A 15,480-nucleotide genomic window follows, 5' to 3' on the forward strand; every position below is an offset into this window, starting at 1 on the left:
GTGGAGAGTGTTGTGCTTTGCACCGGCAATCTTGAGGGGTGGCCTGAAGATGCCAGCAAGCCCAGCTCTACAGAAATCGGGGCACCATTTTTAAAGTGCGCCCCAATCTCGAATAGAAAATAGAAGGCATCCCTCCACCACCATCGGCGGCATCAGGGTTTCATTCCGATGCGCTCCATCTTCCCGACCAACTTCATTGGCATTAGGGCTTTATTTGCCCCCCTACCTACCATCTCTGCTGGCATCGGGGCTTCATATCACTGCCCACCCCACCCCCAACCACTATTTACGGTATCGAGGCTTCAGAGCATCCTCCTCTACCTTTCCCTCAACCCATGCACACATAAGGGGAACCTCCCCCCACCGCCACCCCCACTGGTGTTCCCAGGTTGGCATAAAGGGTGTCAGGGCCATGTCCCTGACCACCCAGGGACTATATTCACCTCCAAGCCCCCAGCGTGTTCATCACAATTGGTTTTCGTTTTTTGGAAACCAGCAATGATTCCCGTTGACGTGACATCACACCAACGGTGAGAAACATTTGACATCTCTGGAATCAATGGCGTTAAGCCATTTATGCATATTTAAATGAATTAAAATTTATGATAATCAGGTTCACACCCAGCGGAGAGCCCAGGAACATCGTATTCTGAGTTATCGCTGACCCAAATCCCGTGTTAGGCCTCTCACGAGCGGCCATTACGGCATCTGCACCCCTGGCGAATGGGCAGGAAAGATGGCGGCTATAATGTTCAATTCTCAAGTTGTTTGCCAACATGTGCCTTAGAGGACACTATTGTCCTCTCTGGTATATGTACACACATGAACATGTTCCCATTACATATGCTCTGGGTACAGTTGTTCTTTGATGTTTCTATCATCATTAGTTTCCTTACCAAAACCTGCTGCCCATTCTTAACCCACCTGAAAAAAATACTGGACTTAAAATAATAGATTTTCCTCATTGTTGGCATCCCTCCCCAAAATAGTTCAGTTAAGCGTGTGCAAATAAGGTTTTATAGAAATATATATTTTACATAGAGCATTTGTACTAATTTTGTTATCACACAAAAGCATTCTAGAGCAGTGACTAACTGCAAAAGCAGTGAGGTGGAATATAGTATTGCTGTCCTGCAGTTGAAAGGTCTGGCAATTCCTCCTGGACAGTTATAAGTGGCAGCAGGAATTATGGAATTGTGTTACTACCAAGCCATTTGTAAATGTTAGTACTTTGACTAAAACACAGGTCTGCAACATGAATGCTTCAATGTCAGTGGAGGCTCTGTGTTAAATTTCGAATTGTATTTATGGAAGGTGGTGGTAACCTGAGGTGCTTCGAACATGCCAATAATTTATAAGAAGCCAGCAACATAGCAACAGAAAATACTCACCCGTTCTGCATAGCAGCGGTGGGGTCATAGGTTAAAGCCATTCCAGTCTGAAAAAAAGGAATTGTAACAATTGTTAAATAATGAGTTCTTAAAGTTCTGTATGTTGACACCAACTAAACTATTGTTATTTATCTCATACCTTCTAAATCACTGAATTATTATCACATTAAACTGATCATGTTTTGTAGCAATATAAAAATGGTCAATAGTTCAATACATTTTAAAGATGTATCCAAGCCCCTTTACTGGGAGCTGCCTGGAACTCATTGTTTATACTAATATTTGAAAGTTATTTAAAGGGAAACTATCTCAAGAATTCATGTTTGGCAAACATTTGTTGTTGGCCATGACAGAGAATACTGCAGCGGTTCAAGAAGGCGGCTGCATCACCACCTTCTCAAGGGCAATCTGGGACGGGCATTAAACGCTGGCCTAGCCAGCGACACCCACATCCGTGAATATCATTTTCACTGTGACGTACAAGCAACACAATAACCTCTTCCAATAAGATACATGTTGTTGATTCATGCTAGGAGCACATGATAAAAGGCTGGTTAATGTGATTTTTCCTGAAGGTAATGCCTTTATAGGGAAATCCAATATCAAATCAATATCAGTGAATGAATCCAATGTCAAATCAGCCAACAAACTGTACTTTCACCTCTGCTTTGTGCTATGAATATTAAACTGACGGTAGCTTTTTTTTTTGTCGATCCAGGCAGGTTTTATGTTTTGCAGTTAGGTCTGCTCGCCTGTCCAAGTGACAAGGATTTTTATGAAGTAAGAGCAGACGCAGGCCATTCAACCCTTGATTTTTGATTGAATTCTGAATAATTTCCTTGGTTTCTTAAAAAAAGGATAGGTCAGCATCCTTTCTTAAATGTGGAAAATGTCAGTATCAATTCCTCTTTGGGGCATTAAGCCAACTGGCCAGTAACCAGCTGGTTATGAGCACATAATTAAGCCCATTTGGCTTTTCTAGTCTCCCACTGTGCAAAATAAAGCCATACAATGGAACATAACACGCGGTAATGAAAATGCATCAGCTAAACAACCAGAAACGAGCCACTTCATTGTGATAAGTTTAGTTTACATTGATAGCAGCAGAAAATGAATGGCAAGCTGAACCACACCATTGCACAAGACAAATTTCAGGGAGCAAGACATTCACATTTCACCAAAAGGATTCATTAAATTCATTCATTACCTAAACCAAGTGGACGTTGAAATAACTGGGCGAAGATTGCCTTTAAAGAAATGCTCAAAATTTGAAAAACCAAGATAGATGCAAGGGCCTGTAGAAAGCAGCTGAATATCTTTGAAGGAATACCAAGGATTAGGCACCTCATTATAAAAGTCTATAAAGCATGGACAATGGTGAACCTGCAATAGCAACCATATTATTGACTGCTATAGAGAGACAAGTTGTCAGACATCCAGCAATTATAAACATTAATTATTCACTATTCTTTTGATTAATAGATCAACCATATGTACTGTAGACCAGTATGGTGTGTATATCAACACATTGCTCAACATTTAAAATATATTTACAAAGTCATTGTCCATATATAATGCACAAAATAGATTTCTGCAAGCAAATTGTTTCAGTCAGTGGCAAGAACACATTCCTGAAGGACGCACAGTTCAAAGTGGCAATTTATTTCACAAAATAAACTGCTCAAGATATCTACATAAATGATTTATCCAAGTTCCTCCCTGAGTCAGTGACGCTGGGTCATAATCCTAGAAGTCTCTATCTACCAGCATTGTGGGACCATGTTACTCTGGGCTGTAGTGCATCAAGAACAAGGCCAATACCATCTTTTAGTAACTCAGAGGAAGCTAGTGATAAATGAACAAAGTCTTAATGGACTATTTACAAAGTTCTGCTTAAGGCACTCCCAGTACAGTCCTTGCTGGGATAACTAACCACATCAGGCCCAGCTTTGGGCCAGCTTTTTATCTTAGTTCATAATGAGGCCCAGTTGGGTGACCTCCACCCCTATCTGGGAAGCTCGTACTCCATGTGTCCCATGGGGAGATCAATTATGGTTTCTCCTTGGTCCTCGTGGGGGTTATGACACTTCTAAAAGGCAACCAAGGAATGGCAATAAATACTGGTCTTGCCAGAGAGACCCATGTCTTGAGAATGAATAACCAAAAAGTTTATAAACTGTGATATTTTGTGAGATATGATTGTTGAATGATAACTTCTAAAACTCTTCCATGCTTGCATCATTAGCTGGGATTTTATTGCCTCACAAATTCCCGCCGAATGTCAATGGGCCTTTTCCTGGTTGCCAAATTTTCCGTGTTGGTCCTCATATTTTAAGAATTCCAATATTTCTATGATTTAAAACTTAATAATTTTGTGAGATGCTTCTGGCTTTGTTGGAAAAAACGTGAGTCACTGGGTCATTTCTAATTCTGCTCCATGTATCTGCCTGGTGCCTAATAATTAGTTTCTAAACATTGCCACCAAATACATTATACATAACATGTATTTAATATAAAGAATATCCCAAAAAATTAAACTAGATAAGCATTACCCTATAAGAATTGATTTTGATCCACTAATTACTGGGTTCTAATGCATTAAAAATGAGAATGTGTAAATTATGTTACAAGTGGGGGACAGCACAAAATTAAGTGTTCCACTATATTTGTGACTGGGTGGTTTGCATTTAATGTAAGGCCAATTTTTACAGGATTCCACTTCTACACATCATAATACCAACAAGCCATTCCAATGAAGAACTCCATTCAGCCTGTGATGAACCCACTAAATTGCTCTCACACACTGGCTGGGAAGAGGCAAATAGTTGCTGTGACAGGTCTCCATTCAAATATTCGCAGGAATATCTATGATGGCAGTGCAAGTATAGACATCTTGCACACAGGCTCGTATTATGGATATAATTATCTGATAATTGAAACTGTCATTTGCCTGGATTTCTTTCTCGTCATTAGTTATTTAGTGGATTATATTGTGATCATTATGCAGTAGTGCTCTGCTACCACCCAAGTGGGGACTGCTGAAATTCCTTGAATAAAGCAACTTGGATTGCCACGGCTAGCAATCAGACACCCAGACAGAAAATACTAAAGATTATTCAAATCTACTGGCATTCTTATGCATTTTGCATTTGCCAAGGGTATGGGATATGGAAACAAATCCAGGATTCCACTTGGAGGCCGTGGCAGCTTCATTTCACAGAAGCTATTTATTTTAGTGAAACAAATACTCAATAAAATACTGCTGTCGGTATACAGTCAGTATTTCTACACTAATAAGGTGAAGGTGCAGAAGGTCCACAACCGTGAAATCATTCTATCAAATCCCATCAGATACCACCGGTCTACTGAAAGCATATTAACACTGTCAACAAAATGGCATAAAGAAGGCTGACTTCAGTGTACAAAGGCCCACAATATATTGAGAAATCTCTATAACACCGTTGGAAAAATAATTAATTTTCTCCAGTCAAATACAGTATTCTAACCAATCTAGTGAACCTGTTTTATCGTTAATGCCTGTGAGAAGAACCATCTTCTGCAAAGACCCATAATCATGGGCACCTGTTATCTCCCTGTTATGTAACCCCGAGAACAGTAACATTAGTGAGAAGGCAGTTCATAATATTTGCCTTACTTTGTAGATTCGATTTTGTGAGGTGAAGCATTGAGCACAAGTGTGGACAAAATAATCTTGCAGGACAGAAATGAGACAGATTGGAACCCACTGGGGAGGAAGAATGATCCAAATCCACAGTCCAGTTGCCACCTTGGCGAATGGGATCAATGCTATGCTGCTGAGTGAAGCAATGATCTAACAATGAATCCGCCACTGGGAGTTCTAAATATATGGGAGGGACTGCACCAGCAACAGAGATGAAAGAACATGCAGACAAACCAGATGATTTAACATCTCACTATCAAATTCAATATTCAAAAGCTTTACAGTGAAAAGTGTGGACCACTGAAAGCAGATCATTGCCAATATTATCACAAGTGTCCAGCCTACGCATACCCACCCATAAACTGAGAGAGTGCAACAGACAATTAGGTCTAATGCCGTTGGCACAGCAGATAAGTTCTCCAGACATTCTACTCATCACAAGAATGCAAAGGCATCTTCCATATTGCCGAGAGAGGCAAATGCTTGGAGCTCCCTGGAGTCATTTGAAGGCCCCCACAGCATCTACTCATCCTTTAGTTGAGATTTTACTCCCTAGCCAGATTGCTCTGTATAGCATCCTATAAAAGTACTCAACAAAGCTCAACAGATAATTGTTTGGCAATCTGAAAATAGGAAAGGTCAACTGAACCTTAGTTGTGTTACAGGAGTATTATAAAGGAAAATCGGACTCCAAGCCACATTAGGTGATATGAGGGTTGGGATGGCCAAAAGCTTGGTTAAAATAGATAAGGTTTAAGTACTGTATTAAAGGATAAAAGACAGGTGGAGAGATGAAGAGGAATAAGGAGGTTTAAGGAGGGAATATCTCAGCTGGGGCATGACCAGCAATTGTGCGATTAAAACTGGAGATGCCCGAGAGGCCAGAATTAGATCAATGCAGTTTTATTGAGGGCTATGACGCTGGAGGAGATTACAGAGATAGGGAGTGGCGAGACAATGGAGGCTTACACGGCCAGAACGGAGGAATAGAGTGCCCACATGGCACAGGCCCGCCCGAGGATCGGTGGGCCCCGATCGCGGGCCAGGCCACCGTGGGGGCACCCCCCAGGGCCAGATCGCCTCACGCCTCCCCCAGAACCCGCCTGCGCCGCGAGATCCCACCGGTAAGGGACCTACTCCAATCTACACCGGCGGGACTTGCATAGAACGGGCGGGACTTCGGGCCATCGCGGGCCAGAGAGACTGCTGTTAGCGGCCGCCGACTGGCGTGGCGCGATTACCCCCCTGCCAAACCCCAGCGTCGGAGAATTTGACAGCCGGTGGGGGCGGGATTCACGCTGCCCCCCGGCGATTCTCCGACCCGACCGGAGGGGGGGGGGGGGGGGGGGGGGGAGTCGGAGAGTCCCGCACGTGGTCTTTTGACGGCAGTTTTTCAGGCATAAAAGGCCACAGTTTTCACGATGGCATGGGGACATAGTCCCTGAAATAGAGGGAGGGATTCTCTGATCCCCCGCTGGTGTAGATTACAGTCTGAGTCCGGCATGGAGCATGGCGAGGCTGCTGAAGGCTGCCGCCGTGCACATGCAAGATTTGGCAGGGGCGGGAATCGCGCGCACCAGTCGGCGGGCGCCGGCCGTGTAAGCCTCCTCGATGGCCGTCGCAAAGGTGAACCCCCCTGCGCATGCACGGGGATGACGTCAGCAGCCATTGACGCTCCTGCGCATGCGCGGACCTGTGCCGGCCGGCAGAGTCTCTTCGGCCCTGGCTGGCGTGACGCCAAAGGCCTTCCATGACAGCCGGCGGGGCACAAACCACTCCGGCGCTGGCCTAGCCCTGAAGGTGCGGAGGATTCCGCACCTTTGGGGTGGCCTGACGCCGGAGTGGTTCCCACCACTCCACAGCGCCGTTTCTGCCTGCCCCGGTGATTCAAGGAGAATCCCGCCCCAAAAATCCAGCCCCATGTTCTTTTCATGGAAAGTTTCTACTTACATCACAATCTATTGCCCAAGATTTAACGGGAGTCAGGCCCACTCATTGGACTACTCATGGATTCCTTGCTTCCCTCTGACAGACCAAACACGATTACATTCCAATCATTAGACATTCAGTCCCATTGAGGCCCCATGAAGGGCAGACATCACGGCCTCAAGAACTGCTGGCTGAACAGTTCTCTAGTTCTGGCAGCGCCATCGAGAGTGGTGGCCACTATTTGTATCACAGTGGAGTCTTCACCAGAGATCCCAGGTCATGGGAGTGCGTTGCCTGTAAGTTGGAGGGAGGGGGGTCAGAAGCAAGGGCAGGGATGGCTTCCTGCAGGATCCCTTTTCTGATGTAGGGTCCCTCAATAGAGAATACAGTGGCCATGAACAAGGGGCGAGCATTTCACTCTGGCAGACCGCTGGTACACTATAAAGACTAGACTGGGCAGTCCGGATGGCGAATCCCCCACCCACCACTGATTGAATACCCACAGTAACGTGATGAGGCCCATAATTGGTCCTAATGCAGCCATTTAAGGGCCTGAATTGGCTTCCAGTTGAAAAGGACTACCTGCGAGCCTTCTGCCCGGACTTTATCGGAGGGAAGCAGAGGGCACCAGATCTTCGCCCCGCACCCTTCCACCTGTTTACACAGCTCTTCCTGATCCAAACTTCCCTGGGAGCAGCATTAGTGTCTGCCCATCACTTGGATTCAGAAAGACACGCCAAAACAAAATAAAAATTCCACTCAGCAGAAAGAATTCTGTCAAGAATTGAGAATAAAGAGTGAGAAATTCTGGGTTTTGCAAACTCTTAAGCTACAAATAATCTAACGTAGAGTTGTTTGTCTCCCACCAGTTAAAAAGCATTTGGACACATCTCTCAGCTTTGTCTTTTCTGAGAAATTACCAACTGAATTAAATCCACCCATTTTAAGTGGGTATTAAAGGGCCACTATGGCTATTTCCAACTGTGAAGGGATCTCTTGTATGCATTCTGTCATTTAAAAAAAAACAGATTTTGTGCAAGAGGATAAATAAAATCAAAAGAAGTGTTTGAGGAAGTTCAAATGACAGCTGAATCAGAATACCTGTGCCTGACATTATACCAACAAATGTATCTATAGACCCAGGCACATTACTTGGCAATGGCCAAGGGAACTGCCTCCACAGAATTTGGGTCAGCAAGATGACTTTTGCAGAGTTGTACGATCTGTTATAAAGACAGTGCAGCTAATGGACATCAAAGGGACAATATTATTAACGGAATGTCAAGGCTACTTCGTCCCTCAGCTTTTCCATACTGGTCTCCGTCGAGACCAGCAAAGATATTGGGCGGTATTCTCCGACCCCCCGGCGAATTCTCCGGCGCCGGATTTTAAGCGGGGGCAGGGATCGCGCCGCGCCGGTCGGGTCCTGTTGGCAGTGGCCCCCCCGGCGATTCTCTGGGCCTCGATGTGCCGAGTGGCCGCCCGTTTTCGGCCTGTCCCGCTGCCGTGAAATACACAAGGTCCATACCGGCGGGACCTGGCTCTGAGGGCGGCCTGCGGAGTCCTCGGGCGATACGAGGGGGGATCCGGTCTCAGGGGGGGGCCCTCGGTGGCCTGGCCTGCGATCGGGGCCCACCGATCTGCGGGCGGGCCTGTGCCATGGGGGCACCCTTTCCCTCCGCGCCGGCCTCTGTAAAGCTCCGCTATGGCCAGCGCGGAGAAGAAACACCCTGCGCATGCACAGGGATCACGGCAGCGGTTCTGCACATGCGGCAGAACATGCTGGCGCTCCTGCGCATGCACCAACTTGCGCCCACTGGTGGAGGCCCTTCGGCGCCACGCCAACCCCAACCACTCCAGCGCCGGCCTAGCCCCCAGAAGTGCGGAGGATTCCGCAACTTCTGGGTGGCCCTACGCCGGAGTGGTTCATGCCACTCTTTGGCGCCGGTGTGGCCCGCCCGCCGGTTGGGGGAGAATCCCGGCCTTTATTTGCACTCAACCAATTTACCGCCCGGGGCTGAGAACTTGTTTACAAGGTTCACACTTTCTTCCTCTTTCCCCATGAATAGCAAGAGACCCATGGCACAGCTGCCCATTAATAATAATAATCTTTATTAGTGTCACAAGTAGGCTTACATTAACACTGCATTGAAGTTACTGTGAAAATTCCCTAGCCTCCACACTCCGGCGCCTGTTCGGGTACACTGAGGGAGAATTCAGAATGTTCAATTCACCGAACAAGCACGTCTTTTGAGACTTGTGGGAGGAAACCGGAGTACCCGGAGGAAACCCACGCAGACATGGGGAGAACGTGCAGACACCGCACAGTCAGTGACCCAAGACAGGAATCGAATCCGGTTCATGGCACTGTGAAGCAACAGTGCGAACCACTGTGCTGCCTTGCTGGATTTCACAAAGGGAGTGAAGGGTTTGTAATTTCTGAGCCCCCACCCACCTCCCCCCTCCACTTTGGCTTTGTTCTATGATTTATACACTATTCTGTCTTGTAAGCAGAGAACTTGACTTGAGATCTAAGTTTCAGAAGCACAGGCAGCAAAAGATGTCTGCCGGACATGTCATCCATTTTGTAACTGACCAAGATTCTTGAAGGCAGGATTTGTAAAAGGATTTTCTGTGTAAATAAGATGCATGTATAAATGCTTTGCTGCAGAATGGGCATGCATATTGAGAATTTAAAGGGCTGTAAATTTATGTGAAAGTTTTCAAGGCTGTGCAGTAACAGGTTCTGAGTATATTGCAGAGAACTGTCAGCTATCTCCTGTGAGGCATTTCGGGTGATTTTTCTCTGGATTGGGTGCCCTTGAATGCCAACCTCCTTGAACTCACTACATGCATCAATCTGTCAAAAGCATAATTAATAAATGAAACTGCACTTTAAAGAAGCCTTTAGGTGCATATTCAAATTCCTTCTCCTCATTAATATGAAATAAAATTTAATTCAGAGGATGTAATGATTGGAACTCAACAGTTTTGTTGGCATTAGATTTTATTTGTAGGCCAATGAGGCCATTTGCTCACCACCTCATTCAGTAACATTTGAAAATAAGTCAATTTTCACTGCGCCGATTTGGTCCACTATTGTAAAACAAAAAGACTTACATCACACTATGTTATTTGCAGAGTGTACCGTGAAATAATGGGGGCTTGGAAGAAAGATACTAGAATAATCGTGCAATAAATTTCCCATAAAATCAATCAAATTGGCAAAGATAACCTTGAGAAAGAGTTCATAGATTGTATTCAAGACAGTTTGTTGGAACAATGGGCAGGACTCTAATAAACGCTGTCGTGTTTTATGACGGCGTGAATGGGCCGACCCCACGACTAATTCTGGCCCCTACAGGGGGGCCACACGGCACTGAAGCGGTTCACGCCGCTCCAGCTGCTGATCCTGGCGTGAACTGGGCGCCGCGGGATCCGCGCATGCGCAGTGGCTTCCTTCAACGTGCCTGCCCCGACGCAACATGGCGCAGGACTACAGGGGCCGGCGCCCAGCTAGAGAGGCCAGCCTGCCGATCGGTGGGCTCCTGACCGGCGCGGCGCAATCCACACCAGCACCAATTACTCTGTGGAGACTCGTATGCCTCTGTCGGGGTGGTCGCGGGGATTCTCCGGCCTAGCCCCGGGCTGAGAGAATCCCGCCCAATATGTTTGGGAACTAACCAGGGAACAGGCAAATTCAGACATGGTTGTGTGTAGCGATTAATTAATGTAATTAACGATCACATTGTAAATCTTTAAGTACAAATAGTCATAACATGATACAATTTCACATCCGGTGCAGTTTTTGGGACAATTCAGTTTTGAAGGAAATTCTTATGTGAGAAGTTGTGGGAAGGTCTGAGGCATTTCAAGAATGCCTAAAACCAGAAAAAAAGAACCCAGAGAGAAAGGGAGTGAGTGAAAGTTCGCAGGCAAACATGGCGAAGAGTTCAGTGGGAGAACAAATTGCGGGAGGGAGCTCGGTGGGTGGGGCCGTGCTCATCATGGTGGAAAAGATGGCTGAAGTGATGGCTGGGTTGTTTGAACGGCTGTTCTCAAAACATTTGAAAGGCTTTGGTCAGAAATGATTACCTCACTTAAGGAGTAGTGGGTGAGATCATTGCCCAAAATGAGATAGGATTTGGTGAAGACTTTGACGGCGGTGTGGGAGAAAGGAGAGAATATGAAGGGAGTGGAGGAGGCATTATCGTGGCATTGTGACCAGTTCACCTCGATGGGTGAGGGATTGCGGAAGGTGGCAGAGATCAACAGAGAGCTGAGAGCCAAAGGAGAAGACCTGGAGAACAGTTTGCGAAGGTAGATTTGAGGGTCGTGGATGCGCCTGAGGGGATGGAGGGCCGGAGGCCTACAGAGTACTTCACCGTGATGCTGGCGCAGTTAATGGGAGGAGAGGGGGGGGGGGGGGGGGTGGAGACGGACCCCTCCCATTACGAATTGGATGGGGCCCACCAGTCATACCGCCTGAAACCAAGAACGAATGAACTGGCAAGAGCTGTGATTGTCTGCTTTCACAATTTTCAAGTGAAGGAGAAGGTTCTGTGTTGGGTGAAGCAGAGCAGGAGGTGGAGTGGGACAGCAACGGTATACATACGTACCAGGATCCAAGGACGGAGCTGGCGAGGAGTCGGGCAGCCTTCGGTCGGGATGAGACGGCATTGTATAAATGCAATGTGGGTTTGGTATGGTTTACCTGGCGAAGCTGAGGGTCACGCATAATGGCAGCGACTATTACTTCGAGACAGCGGTGGAAGCGTATGTGAAGGCAGAAGGCATCGGTCTGGACTGACTTTGCACTTTAAAGGTTTTTGACTGAGTTTTTCCTAATGTTGTTCTTTCTCTTTATGACTGTTATGATTTTTAAGAAATAACTTACCGGTTTCATTTTTCCAATTAAGGGGCAAAACGGAGCATCCAGCCGGTGGAGAATCCAGCCCATGGTTTGCTGAGTTTTGGTTCTTATTTGGTTGCAGGGTATTGGGAGGTTGGAAGAGGTAGGTGTGGGCTTTAGAGTTGGTGTGTTTTTCGGATGTGATTTTGTAGATACGCAGAGTGCCTGGAGTATGGACATTTGGAGAGGAGGAAGGAGTTGTCGGCGAAGTTTGAAATTCTAACCACGGGGAGGGCAATTTGGCAGCTGAAGCGAGAGTGAAGGGTTGTCTACGAGTATGGTGAGAAGGCCGCTCGATTGTTGTCGGGCCAGCTCTGTCGGCAGGCAGCAGTGAGGGAGATCGTGCGGATTAAGGATGGAACGGCTGGGTTGGTGATGTGTAAATAAGGCGTTTGAAGACTTTTATAGGGACTGTATAAGTCGGAGCGACTGGAGGATGAGTCGGAGATGAGGGAATTTCTGGAGCGACTGGAGGTGGGAGAGAAGGAGAGGGTGGGATTGGAGGAACCAATGGGGTGGAGGAAGTGCAGGCAGCGATAGGGAAGATGTAGTCGGGTAAGGCACCAGGGCCGGATGGGTTCATGGTGGAATTTTATTAAAAATTTAAGGATATGTTGGCACCACTGATGCCAAAGTCATTCTTTAGAAGGATGCACAGGCTGGACTCACTGTTTGTGTAGGCAGGGAATGTGACCAGGATAAGGAAAGCAGTGCTCCAATGGAGGTGGCAGTCGGAGGGGTTGGCCCTTCCAAACTTGTTCCACTATTACTGGGCAGTGAATGTGGAGAAGGTGCGGGGCTGGTGTAGAGAGACGGAGGCTTTGTGGGTGTGAATGGAGGCGGGTTCTTGTAAAGGGTTGGGGTTGCGGGCGCTGGCAATGCCGCCTCTGCTGTTTGTCCCCGGGATGTACTCTGTGGTCCTGTGGTGGTAGCCACACCGAGGATCTGGAGGCAATTCCGACAGCATTTTAAGTTGAGGGCAGGCTCGAGGTTGATGCTGATAAGAGGAAACCATGGGTTTCAGTCATGGATGCGAGTTAGGATGGATGAGAGGTTCCGGGGATGGAAGGAGAGAGGGGTGAATGAGATGAAGGATCTGTTTTTGCAGGGACGATCGCAAGCTTGGAGGAGTTGGAGATGAAGTTTGGGCTCCAGCATGAGGAGGGCTTCAGGTATATGCAGGTGTGGAACTTTGTGAGAAAGGTCTTCCTGAACCTTCTGGTGGCATCATCCTCCTCGTTGCTGGAGGAGGTGCTGTCGATAAAGGGACTGAAGGGTTGGGTCGTTTTGGCGATTTATGGTTGGAACATGGCGGAGGATAAGGTGTCTATGGAAGGGATTAAGGCCAAGAAGGAGGAATAATTAGGGATGGTGTTGGAGCAGGGATTATAGTACTCGGTGCTGCGAAGGGTCAATGTCTCAACCTTGTGCATGAGGCTGGGGTTGATTCAGTTAAGAGTGGTGTACAGGGCATACTGAATGAAGGTGAGGATGGGCTGGCTGTTTGAGGGGGTGGAGGATAGCTGCGAGCAGTGTGGGAGGGGCTCAGCCAATCAAATCGATATGTTCTGGAAAGGAGCACCGCTTTCCTTATCCTGAAGTTGGAGAATCTTTCGGGGTGGATTTCAGCACCATGTCAGAGGTACTACACGTGGATTTAAAGCTGGGTCCCTTGGGGCCCCTGCGGGGTGTCAGATCTGCCGGAGTTGTAGACGGGTGTGGGGCAGATGCCTTGGCCTTCGCCTCATTGATTGTTTGCAGGTGGGTCCTGTTGGGGTGGGTTCAGCTTCTCTCCCTGTGCCTCTGTGTGGCTGGGGAATCTAAGGGAGTTCCTGTACTTGGAGAAGGTGAAATTTGCTCTGAGAGGGGCAGGTGAGGGGTTCCGCCGGAGATGGGGTTTGTTTGTCTTGCACTTTGGGAATCGGGTTGCCATCAAGGGGTGGGGAGGCGGTAGTTCGGGGGGTGGGGGGGTGGTGTTGGGTGTAGTGTGTTTATTTGTTGTAAAAATGTTGAAAATTTGAATTAAAATAGTTTAAAAAAAAATAATTTCACAGTCAGTTTGAAGTTGAGAAACTTGGATCTGAAACTAGTGCAGTAAACATAAAGATACAATAGCAGACTGGGAAGACTAGTTCAGTAGACTGGGAAAAAAGTTTAAAACGTACGACAGTCGGGAAGCAGTGGCAGATATTTAGGGTGATATTTCATAACTCTGAACTCTGAACTACTGAGAAGGAAAGACTCCATAAGAACAGTATGCAATGTGTGGATAATTGAAGAAGTATCAAATTGAAAGAAAAGACATATAATGCTACAAATATTAATGGTAGGTCAGAAGATTGGTGAAATTTTTAGAAACTCGCAAAGGATAATGAAAAAAAAAATAATAAAAAGGGAGAAATTAGAATATCAAAGTAAACTAGCAAGAAAATATATAAAGCCTATATAAAAAGGCAGAGTTACTAAAGTAAACACTGGTCCCTCCGAGATGTCGAGATTGGGGAATTAATAGTGAGAACAAGGAAAATGCAGGGCTTTGAATAAGTATTCTGTATCTACCTTCATGCTGAGGTGACACTAATCTCAATAATATTAGTAGAAAATGAAGCGGCAAACACACAGGAGGAACTTAAAACAATCACAATTACAAGAGGAAAAGTATGAGGAAAGTTAATGGTGCTAAAGGCTGACAAGTTCCCTGGACCTAATGACCTTCAAAGAAGTGGCTATAGAGACAGTGGAAGCATTAGCTGTGATCTTCCAAATTTCCCCCAGGTTCTGGAAAGGTCCCAGCAGGGACAACCACAAGTGTAACACCTCTATTGAAGAGAAGGGAGCCAGCAGGCAGGGAACTATAGGCCAGTTAGCCTAACATCAGTCATGGGGAAAATGCTGAATCCAATATTACGGAAGCAGTAGCAGGACATTTGAAAAATCATACCACAATCAAGCAGAGTCAACATGGTTTTTTGAAAGGCAAATTGTGTTTGACCAAATTATTAGTGCTCTTTGACGATGTAACAATCAGGGTGAAAAGGGAAACCAATAGACGTAGGCTGGAATTTTCCAAACTCCACCGCAGCGTGTCTTAGAGTGGCTCGCTATTGGCTGCCGGTAGAATCTTTTGGTCCCACCGATGTATTCGCCATTTTGTGTGGCTCGTCCATCCTGTCGCCGGAAAATCTGCTACAGGAGGTGCCTTCAGCAGCACCGGAAGATCCCGTCAGTGGGAAGGGCCAGTACTTGTCTGCAGTACTTGTGGATTTCCAACAAGCATTTGATAAGATGACACATCAAAGGTAATTACACAACATAAAAGCTCATGATATTGGGCCATTATATTGGAGGATAGAGGATTGGCTATCTAACAGGAAACAGAGTTAGGTTAAATTGGTAATTTTCAGGTGCGTAAACTCTGATTAAGTGGGTGCCACCAGATTCATTGCTGGGGCTTCAACTATTTATAATCTATATAAAAGAGTTTCATAGCAAAATTTGCTGATAATACAAAAAAAACTAGGGATATGGATAGGCTACGTAACAACAACAATCTCTCCCTCAATGCC

At 46.4% G+C, this 15,480-nt stretch overlaps 1 protein-coding gene across 7 annotated transcripts in view; it reads right to left on the reverse strand.

The window, feature by feature from the left end:
- Window positions 1-15,480, reverse strand: part of LOC119966096 (RNA-binding motif, single-stranded-interacting protein 3) — a 1,648,548-nt gene that overhangs the window by 106,810 nt on the left and 1,526,258 nt on the right. For all 7 annotated transcript variants that reach the window (XM_038797302.1, XM_038797300.1, XM_038797299.1 and 4 more), the window contains one exon: window positions 1,392-1,438. In XM_038797302.1, coding sequence (XP_038653230.1) covers window positions 1,392-1,438 — 47 coding nt within the window. The remainder of the gene's footprint in view (window positions 1-1,391; window positions 1,439-15,480) is intronic.

The sequence above is a fragment of the Scyliorhinus canicula genome, chromosome 5 (genome assembly GCF_902713615.1).
Source record: "Scyliorhinus canicula chromosome 5, sScyCan1.1, whole genome shotgun sequence".
NCBI lineage: Eukaryota > Metazoa > Chordata > Chondrichthyes > Carcharhiniformes > Scyliorhinidae > Scyliorhinus > Scyliorhinus canicula.